Source organism: Sinocyclocheilus grahami, unplaced genomic scaffold (genome assembly GCF_001515645.1).
Source record: "Sinocyclocheilus grahami isolate Dianchi unplaced genomic scaffold, SAMN03320097.WGS_v1.1 scaffold1800.1, whole genome shotgun sequence".
Lineage (NCBI taxonomy): Eukaryota > Metazoa > Chordata > Actinopteri > Cypriniformes > Cyprinidae > Sinocyclocheilus > Sinocyclocheilus grahami.
This window is the reverse complement of record NW_015506979.1, coordinates 123,461-134,353: the sequence shown is the minus strand read 5'-3', so window position 1 is coordinate 134,353 and position 10,893 is coordinate 123,461. Positions and strand designations below refer to the sequence as shown.

The 10,893-nt window shown below is 37.5% G+C and overlaps 1 protein-coding gene across 1 annotated transcript; it reads left to right on the top strand.

Annotated features, from left to right (window-relative positions):
- The first annotated feature begins 6 nt into the window (after positions 1 to 6).
- On the top strand, positions 7 to 9,646 carry LOC107572715 (LETM1 domain-containing protein LETM2, mitochondrial-like). Its single transcript, XM_016259147.1, has 11 exons — positions 7 to 76; positions 1,959 to 2,028; positions 2,662 to 3,091; positions 4,176 to 4,319; positions 4,521 to 4,658; positions 4,761 to 4,964; positions 6,137 to 6,256; positions 6,573 to 6,692; positions 7,362 to 7,469; positions 7,618 to 7,683; positions 8,392 to 9,646. Exons 2-11 carry the CDS (start codon positions 1,982 to 1,984, stop codon positions 8,443 to 8,445), a joined length of 1,431 nt encoding a protein of 476 aa, XP_016114633.1. The 5' UTR covers positions 7 to 76; positions 1,959 to 1,981; the 3' UTR covers positions 8,446 to 9,646.
- Positions 9,647 to 10,893: the final 1,247 nt, after the last annotated feature.

Below are 10,893 nucleotides of genomic sequence, written 5' to 3'. Positions count from 1 at the left end.
GTTATCCGATCTGACACCATATCCAATGAGTACAGCCTAACAGCGTCACCCCGCACGACACGGGCCTTTTCCACAGGTTGGTAACGTTAGATGTTTAATCGTGTTTCGAGTTGTTAAATGCTCGATATGTTTTTTTAGACCATCTCGATCCTTTGGCTTTCATCTGTTAAATCTGTTAACTTAGCCACCGCTCGCTGTTAGTTGTACATTAACGAAAGTAAAACAAAAGAACTGTCCGATCGCTTTTCTCTAAAGTTGATCGATGTCGTGTCGACTAACGTAGAAAAGCCTCTGTAATGGATGTAAAGTTGTGCTGCTATTGAATGCGGAGTGTTTTGAGGTGGTGTGTATCTGCGGCCTCTACTGTGGCCTTCTGCGCCTGTCATTAAAAACTCAACTGTTTTGACTTACTCGCAACCATAACAATTTAGACGTTTAAAAAGTAAAAACTTTCGATGAGTTATAATAGAAAGTGGATACTGTAGTTTATGTTTACTTACGCATAAAATAAAGTAATAGCACTTTAATAATTACGGGGTCTGTGTCATAATGGCCAAGTAAATAAATATGATATAACGTTTAAACAATTTACCTGTTGTAATTTGAGGCAAACTCTCGGTTGAAATGAAACGTTCCTTGTATTGTCGTTAAATATGGCCTGTGACTTTGACAGGTCTCCGTGTTTGTGTTTGTGTTTGTGTTAGCAACGCAAGCGGCGAAGATAAGCGCGCGAGTCAGTATCTGTGTGCAGTGCTCGCGACCGGTGTTGAGCCGAATTCTGCACCCCTGCCAGATTATGCACCCCCTCGTTGAAGTCGCTACCTGATTGCCTAATCCCAACCCCACCTCTAATCCTACCCCCTCCCCCACACCTACTCCTAAACCTACCAATACTAGGGGGTGCATAATTTGGCAGGGTGCAAATTTCGGCACTACACCGGCCTCATCCTGAAGAGCGTGCTTTCCTACACAGGATCAGTGTTGCCAACTCCTTTTCAAGGAAAGTTGCTAAAGGAAGGTTGATTTGTTGCTAAATGATGTTGTGATGACATTGCGGGAAAACTATTTAAGTTTTATACTTTAAAGCAGTTTATTAGTAGTTAGTTAGTATGCTGCACTCTAAGAAAAGTAACAAATAAGACACAATCTACTGTGTTAATATAAAGGAATTTTCTGGATTGATTTTTCCATAGGTTTTTGTACCTGCATTTTTAATTACGCGTTGCATTTTGTGTTTTCGGGTTATAACGGATAATGTCCTGGAAAATTACTAGCACCTTTTCCATTTTTCTGCATATTTTTCCTACAGTGTACTAGCTCATCAGCAATCGCAGGTGCAAGCTACTAACAAAGTGTCTCATAAATGAAAAATAACAGTATTCAATTATTATTATTATTACTATTAAATTAAACAATTGCAAATAGCAGCTAACTTAATCCCTGTAACGTGTGTACTGCTAAGGCATCTTTGGTTTCCTCTTTTTGTGTGATTTAAATGGTAAATTGTGGCTTTTTATCGTTTGAGGCACTTATCAAAAGTTGCTAAAAGCTGCCAAATAAATAAAAAAAAATTGGCTAAATTTGTTGCTAGGTGCTTTTGGAAGAAAAAGTTGCTAGGGTAGTCTGAAAAGTTTGCTAAATTGGCAACACTGCACAGGATGTTATTATTGTTGCAGTATTCATCAATAAATCTACTTGTAGTCATACGTACATAATAACAGATATAAGTTACAACAACAAATATGCACACGAAATAGCAGGACTTATTCCTCACAAATACTTGTGTATCTGTATCGGTTTGTGAATCTGTGTACATTATTTATTCATGAATATTGGGACGGTGATAAAGAGGATTATTCCTCAAAAATCCTCCATTTAATCAGATTTTATAAGTCTCTAATATGTGTAAATCTAATTGCATCACAGTTACATTACATTGCATCTATTTCTCTTTACAGGACACCTGATTTTAAGTAACAAAATGGCGATTTTTGGCTCACAGGTGCTTCTAGCTGTAACAAGATCAAGGTGAGGTCATCATCCAAGTCACTGGTGCAAAAATGAACATTTTTTGTCTTGTTCCAAGTGTACTATTATTTCATAATATTTTGCAGTGTTCACCGATTGCAATGCTTCATGGAGGTTTTAAAAACAGAAATGGGAAGCTTGCATTTTTGTTAAAGCAATGTTAAATTCTTGGATTCTAAATTTATGGGAGCTGTTGGCTAAATAAGTTGGCTAAATTGTCCTTTTAGTGATGGGCATACTTTTCTAGGCTAATTAATTTGATGTAATTCCTGATGCAAATAGTTGCTTTCATATTGTTTTGCACATTATTAAAAAGTCACTGGGTTTACAGGCTTTACATGATCAGGATAGGATTGAAAGATTAGCTTTAAGACGAGGCTAGTATGCGATTTTTTTTTTTCCGCACTAATATCATGTTAACATACAATTTTAAAATCTTAGGGCTCGATCGACCATTACTGTAAACAATTTTGCTGTTTTTTTTTTTTTTTTTACAAACTGAAGAATGAGTTGAAATTATTTTCTGTAGTAATCTAGAGCACAGAAACTTGAACAAGCCTACATATTTGATCTTGTGCTTTAACATTGTAAATACTCTCTTTATCAAAGCTCAAAGTTCTGGGTTTCTTCCAGGGGTTCCTACTTGCTTTCTAAAAGACAAGGTTGTGCTTCACTCCCGTCGAACGCATGCATACACTACCATTCGGAGTTCCTCAGCCGGGTTGCCATCACAGCCAGGTGTCCCAGGCCGCTGTACCCCTGTTACACATCCAGCTTCATCCGCCCTGGCTGCATAGCTGCACGTCCCCTCCACAGTTCATGTGCTTGGCTTCAAGAGGTGAAGGACACCCCTGAACCTGTCAAGGGTGAGCCTGTCCTTGCCGCCTCTGGCACTCAACCACCTCCAGCAGTGCCAAGAAAGTCCCTGGGACGGAGAGTCCTGGATGAGCTCAAGCATTACTATCATGGCTTCCGTCTTCTGGGCATCGACACCAAAATCGCGGCCAGGATGGTCTGGAGGTTACTGCATGGGCAGCAGCTCACCAGGAGGGAGAGGAGGAGGGTATGTTTGGGTCGAGAAAGATTTGGAAATCTATTTGAGATGTTTTTGATGAGGAGCTTTGTGTTACTTTGGGTTTACCGTGCTAGAGTGGTTGTATTGGATATTAATTCCATGGTAGATTGATATGGAGAAATATAATTGATCACATTTGTAATGTATTTACATGGTACTTCAGGTTAATTTAAATAATACCCGTAGTAGCTATACATCTGATTTGTTATTTATTTGCATCTCCATGATATGTGAGCTCAAGTTATACATTCTCAAATAATATTCCAGTGTTTGATATTCTAGTTAATATTTAAAAATGTTTATTAACAAAATTAACCGGAAACAAAAATGTTAAAGTCAAAACATCATTTAAGTGGTATTATTGGAGCTTCAATTTGTAATATTTTAGAATTATTTAAATATATATTGCACTTTTACAATGAATTAAAATGCACAATTTATTAAATCCACATCTATTCTAAAATCAATAACTTATGTCTCTTACAATGCCATTTGAACTACTATAGAACATGTACAAAATAGTTATATTACAACCATAGTATTTCATCACGTTATTACCATGGTGTGATGTCCACAAAAAAAACATGGTAATATTATGTTTTTCCTTTATCCTAAAATTGTTCCTAAAATTTCTATGGTGATGTTTCTTTATATACTGTATAATGTAGTTCTTTGTTTACAATATTCATTCACCTAGTATTCCAAGTAGTACCAAGGTGCAATGTCCAAAATAATGGTAATACCATGGCACTTTTGTTATTTATAGTCTCAAAACACCTTTATATAAGATGTAAGTAGTTTGACAAAGGCAATTGTGTCATAAGTTATCAATATATGTACAGGATTTGATGTTTATAAAAAAGGTAATTATGTTTGATAATCCTGTTAGAACAAACCATTGCTTGGTCAAGGATTTATAATGTAATGTGACACAAATAGGATTGCATAACCAAAAAGCTTAACACCTCAGAGAAAGTGCAGCTGGTTTAGGCCAGAAATGCTATTCTCACTTACCCATATTGCTTTTGTGTTTGACTATGGATGAATAAGACCTGTCCCGTCGTCTCCACAGCTGATGCGGACATGTGCCGACTTGTTCCGGCTTGTGCCCTTCATGGTCTTTGTCATCGTTCCCTTCATGGAGTTTCTACTCCCCGTATTCCTCAAACTCTTTCCAGAAATGCTGCCTTCTACATTTGAGACAGAGTCCAAGAAGGTATTATAAGCTTACATTTTAAACAACAGCAAAAGTTCAGCCTAAATTACGAAATGCAAGCATAAGAAATCTGTGTAAAGGATTCGTAAAACTATTTCTCAATGAATCTGAGTAGTAATTTTCATGAAGTTGTAAAAGTTGGTCAAAATTGTTGAGTAATTACTAATGAAACATCTGAATTTGTTTGTTTTAATCTGACAGGAGGAAAAACAGAGGAAGGGACTTGCTGCTAAACTAGAGCTGGCCAAGTTCTTACAGGAGACCATTGCTGAGATGGCCAGGAGGAACAAAGCAGCTGTTGGAGATGAGACTCTGAAGTTCTCGACTTACGTGCAACAGGTGAGTTCAATAATCAAATCCATTCTTCCATATCACGTACTGTATAGTTAAAATCACGTATAGTTCTGGTTGTGACTGACGCTTCTAACTTGTCTGCTATAGGTGAGGCACACCGGTGAACAGCCCAGCACTAAAGACATTGTGAAGTTCTCCAAGCTGTTTGAGGATGAGCTGACGCTGGAGCATCTGGAGCGGCCGCAGCTGGTGGCCTTGTGCAAACTGCTGGAGCTGCAGCCCATCGGCACCAATAACCTGCTGCGTTTCCAGCTGATGATGCAGCTGCGCACCATCAAGACTGACGATGAGGTGAGACAAAACCAGACAACTGCCACTGACCCTCTAAAGTAGTTTTACAGCTGATTTTATGACTGGACATGTTGCTGTGACCTCTAGGTTTGTGGGTGACTGAACCATATGTCTTAAAATTAGGGGCCGATCACAAAGAATGCATTTTTGCGTTCGACAATGCTAGTTTTCTATTATTTTTCTACGTAAACATGCACTAAATAAACATCTTTGACTTTTGCATCTTTTTTAAAACACCGCTCTTAAAGGGTTAGTTCACCCAAAAATGAAAATTCTGTCATTAATTACTCACCCTCATGATGGAATCTGAGAGCTCTCTGACCCTCCATAGACAGCAATGATATTACCACGATCAACGCACAGAAACAAAGCAAGGACATCTGTAAAATAGTCCATGTGACATCAGGGGTACAACCGTGATTTTACAAAGCAGCGAGAAAACATTTTGTGCGCAAAGAAAACGAACAATAACATAATTTATTTAGCAATTCTTCTCCCTGATTTACCATCTTCTGCCATTTTGGAGAGTACCCCAGAACGCAATCAACGTAATGAGCGTTGTTTACGTTCAGTAGACAGCGTGCGCATGCTGAATGTAAATAACGTTCATTACTAGGGCTGCACGATAAATTGCATGTGATTGTCATGCACATCTTGTCAGTAAAGCCGGTTCCGTGATTAGTAGTAAATCTCCATCACGTGCTTTTAGATGGAGTGGCATTTACTACACAGAGCCGTAGTTCACTGACAAGCTACGCAATATCGCATTCATTATCGCAGACGAATCGCATGCGATAATGAACGCGATTTTGCGTAGCTTGTCAGTGAACTACGGCTCTGTGTAATGATGCAAAAAAACGCGAATGACGTCGGGTGCTTTTCTGCTCAGAGTTGTTTTTTTTTTTTTTCAACTTTAGGCACTCGGAGCGCTCCTACAAAAATGCGAGGTGCAGCAGGTGGCTAAAACACGAGACGTTCGGGGCGCATAAACAATGCACAACATGCTCACTGCCAATAGAAAACCATTTTAAAAAGGCGCCTCTCACTGCGAAAAACGCATTCTACCTGATCAGGGCCTTAGACCTTGAAATAATATTCTGGGTTTGATATGTTAAGGAGATGATCTCAGATGGTAGATAATCATGATTTTCGGTTTTCGTGTCTCTCTGTAGATGATCGCCAAGGAGGGTGTTGCCGCAATGACTGTAGCTGAGCTCCAGGCTGCCTGCAGGATTCGCGGCATGAGATCTTTGGGTTTGACCACAGATCAGCTCCGACAGCAGCTGCAGCAGGTGTGTGTGCACAGGCCAGCCTGACTAGGTTGTAAAACGGCCTACTTTAGGATATTTATGACTGTTTCCCACCCAAAGACTGTAGACAAATTGAATGTGTCACATACAACAGACTTTAAACAGTCCTCTTATATTTACCAGCTTGTGCCTACTGAGTATTGTTTTCCTTTTGTCACAGGGTGTTGTCGTCACCGTAACGCTGTGTCTGTGGTGTTACAGATGTATTTCTGATTGTTTTGACATTACTGTACGTGTGACTGTATGCTTTGAGTCATTGATAAATTCTTAATTGTTATTCGCATTTTTTCTCTCTCAGTGGCTGGACCTGCACTTGAAAGAGAACGTCCCACCGTCCTTGTTGCTGCTCTCTCGTGCAATGTACCTGACGGACCTCACTCCTAAAACTCCAGTCATCCCACCGGTGCCCAAACTGGAGGTGAAAATAAAATTCTATACTAGTTTGTCTAAAAAAATACTACAGTTTAAAATACAGTCCTCTAAATGTTACAAGTGAATTTGGCATCACAACATTATAATGTACAGTATGAAAAATGGATGTTCATTTTGAGATTTGCTAAAGATTACATTTAACAGTGTTATTAAATCATTAGTTTGTTAACTTTAAGTGAGCAGATACTGTATATAGAATGATAGTAGCAAATTGAACTCCATTATACTCCAGTTACCAATGTATCATATAGTATATCTCCACATCTATCCCTTCAGACTATCCAAAATATACCCAGCTTATCTGTTCCACATAACGTAAAATTGGTTTAAAAATACTCCGTATGCATTCTGTAAACATGCAAAGAGCATGCATACAGAATACATTTGTGCAACCGGTTGTAAATATTGATTTATTTATCTAATAGTCACGCAAACTTTATGAATTAAACCAAACTTTGTCAGCTCTGTTTACTCTCTGCTTAAAAACTTGCCCCAGTGCTTGGCAACAGATTACGTTTGAACAGTTGATGTCTAGATTGGGCAGAAATGCAGACTGGCACGTCACTGCCTCAGTGACCGCTGATATGTTATCACTGTTCTGTTAATGGTTGTTATGGTTTCATATGTAATGGTCTTCTTTATGTCCGTGTCACAGAAAGCCACTCCTCCTCCTGTGGAGGCCGAAACCACAGCCAAAGGGAATCCGCTGTCCTCCTCAGTGGAGGTGCTGGTGGACTCTGCTCCGGTCATCAAAGACAGAAAGGTAGGAATGTTATTACTTCACAAATCAATCAATCAATCAATTTCTCAGTCTTCAAGGATTCTCCAGGATGTCAGCCATTGTATAACAAGTAATGGTTACAAATAGTTTAAATTCAGGATATTGTTAACACTTTGATTATGTATTTTAGTCTGAAGAATTGTTGGAGAAACCCAGAGGGTTGGACATGCCATCACCTGAAGCTCAGTTAATACATGTAAGTGTGCCAAACAAGATATTGTATTGGTCACTCAATGTGTGTATTTATTGAAAGATGGAAGAGTCAAAAAATATGTTTTGGAAGGATTACTTTGGCTATTGTGCAGTACGTTTGTTATGTTGTTGGCAATGGTTTTATTCAGAACCGTAAAAAAATATATAAAATATTTTAAATAGTAGTTTTCATAATATTTTTTTGATGTTTCATTTTATATAGCATTTTTTTAAATCATCTTTCATTTTTTTAGCATTGATTTAGAATTTCTATTAAATATTAAAATATAAGATTTTGCATGGTAGTTGTAATATTTTTTAAGTGGTTTCATTTTATATTGTATTTTAATCTTTAATGTGTATTTAGAAATTCTATCAAATATTATATTGAAAGATTTTATGCAATAGTTAATATTTTAAGAGGTCATTTTATTGTATTTTTTAATTTTTAGAATGAACTTAAAATTTACATCAAATATTAAATTGAAAGATTTGATAAAATAGTTATTTTTAGCATTAGCATGAATGTTATTAAATATATGAATAAATGTGTGTCAGTCCATAGGTAAATTACTGTTTATGCTCATATTTAACTATAACTGTTGTATATTTTGTGTGTGTATGTCTTCTACATCGATGTATAATGAGACCACTAGTGTCTAGAAACTGCTGGATATTAACACACTCACCCCCACCTGTTCTGTCCCATCAGGCTAAAGAGGCAGAGTTGTCACAGAAGTCCAAGATGAGCGCCAATGGGATGTGAGAGGGGCTCCATGTTTCCTCAGTCACCTTATTCTGTTGGAGAAGAGGGTGGAGGTTCGAGTTTGGCCTCTTCCACCGCTGCTGCTTCTGCTGAGGAAGCGTCTCTCTCGCAGTCTAGGATTTCCGAGGCCTTGCCGTCTCACACCTCTCATACGGACTTGATGGACTAGTTGCATCACATCCTCCATTGACATCTGGTCCTCAAAAAGGAGGAAAAGTGTTTTTAGAATTTAGACATCACTCCAGTTTGACATCCGGCATGTTTACATCTCCCATCCCCTGAAGATTTGACAAATAATGTCAATTTGAAATGGAAAAAGAAACATCAACTCAGTCCAGCCAGGAAATGAATAAGGAACTCACAAGACTTGCCAGTCTTTGCTAAACTTCATTTTGTAAATGTGTAAATAAATTGTACAATACCTGCATATTATAGAAGTGCTACTGCTTTATACAGTCGGCTGTGCCATATGTGTGGGCTAGAAGGTGAAAGAAGTCATATTTTAATATGAGGAATGCATATGCTTGCATTCTGGATTTAGGTTGGCAGATGAATTGTAAATGGCCAAGTATGTGGGTATTTTCTTATTTGAAAATTTCAAATTCCCTTTTCTAAGGGAATATTATGTTCACTCCCTCAGGAGATGTGATTAGCGGTGTAGCAATTACGCCAGGCCTGCCTATGGCAGACTCTGCAGTTTGGCACAAATAAACTGTGTTGAATTTGTTCATAATATGCTGTGTCCCCCATTCAGTTATGTGTTTAAATTTTCCCTTGGGGGGCGAAATCTAAATGACTATTGAAGGCATAAAGTTTACATTTCACTTATGGTTAAAAAGACTGAAAATTCCCCCAAAGACAAAGGTTTGTTTTTGATTCACATACTGTTTGGATTGTTATTGCGTTTCATGTTGCACTGGATAAACCACTGGGAGGGAAAGCAATATAGTATGGCAATACTGTAAAATGTTAATTTAAAAAGCATTGAATCCCTCAGATATTTGCTTTGTTTATCCCATAACCTGCCTTTAACTCAACTGTAAACTTAATTGAATTTGTTGCATCTTTAAACTGCCCTGTCCCATTCTGTCCTGGTGCACTTTTTTTTTTTTTATGTTTTACTGTGTAAAATTGAAAAATGAGTTTGAAACTGCCTCTCATTGCATTAAACAGCATACCATCTTGTACCACTGTACAGTCAGAAAGTAAAGGTGCTCAATGTTCATACCTCTTTTAAATGTGTTACACATGCCAATTATTACCCCCATTTATTTAATGTAATGTGAACGAATATACTGGTTTTTGTTTCCAAAATTTAAAAGGTCAAATTCACTCATTTTGAATTTAAACTGATTGTTCAGTTAAAAACAACATTTCATTAAAAAAAGCTTTAAACGTTGAATGAATTGATGTGAAATTAATTTTCTCATGAATCTAATCGTCTCAATTTGTTGCAAGTTGAATATAAATAACTTTTAACTGAGCTCTAGCTGTGAAATTGGTTATTTTACCAGGGGTTTTCAAATTGAGTTGATAGGGTGTCCGTGGACAATTTAAAATTACAGTTTTATAAAATGCAGTTTTAGGGCTGTCAATGTTAACTTACAAAAACCCTAACCCTAATTTTAAAAAGAAACGTACAACAAATCTGCAGATTGCATATTAAGTGAGATGGTGATGGTAAAAATGTGAAATTGGAGGAAAAATTTCTTCGTTTCCCATAAAACTTTATATTAGGTCTCAAAACTTAAACTTTTCCCTGAGAAACATTGCATTAGCTTGCAAAAAATTAGCATTTGCCTGTTAAACTTTTGTGTTCCCCCAAGAAACAGTGCGTTCGCTTTCAATTTGCTCAAACACTTTTGCGCAAAATGTCACTTGCAAAACTTTCGCGTTCCCTCAAGAAAGTCCACTCATAAAACATTTACCCTGACCTGAGAAACTTTTGAAAGATTCGAAACCTTTACATTCGGTCGCATGGTTTCTCAAGGAATGGAGAACTTTCGGAAGAGCAACAGCGTTTGAATATCATTTTCTTTCCATCTCTGTCCCTTTACAGTCTCCGTAGTATTTCGTTTTTGTTTAAAAAAAACAAAACTACACATAATATTTTCAATAGATTTGTCTTGTATAGTTGCTTTTTATATTAGGAGTCATGCTATTCAGGAGTCCTTGGCATCAAAGAGTTTGAAAATGTTGTGCTTTTATAAATTTAGCGTTTGAGGTGCAAGCCTCGCCACGGTTCTCCACCATGTACTTTGACTGTATGCACAGCCTGTGATTCCTCTGGAATGCTGTTCAATGGTTGATGGGAGATGTCTTCTCTGTGGTTTTTAGTTTGACTATTTAAACAAGCTGATTAGCAGGAATGTCATCCAAGTTCTCATTCCTCAGATTAGTTCAGTGGAGCATTAGGCCAGGACTTACACTGCTCATGCTGGTACAGTT

Bases quoted from the DNA above. Each gene is read 5' to 3' on its own strand.
- LOC107572715 (XM_016259147.1), top strand. From the start codon at position 1,982: ATGGCGATTTTTGGCTCACAGGTGCTTCTAGCTGTAACAAGATCAAG. The intron at 6,693-7,361 runs GTGAAAATAAAA...TCCGTGTCACAG, and splicing joins CACCGGTGCCCAAACTGGAG to AAAGCCACTCCTCCTCCTGT. The intron at 7,684-8,391 runs GTAAGTGTGCCA...CTGTCCCATCAG, and splicing joins CTGAAGCTCAGTTAATACAT to GCTAAAGAGGCAGAGTTGTC.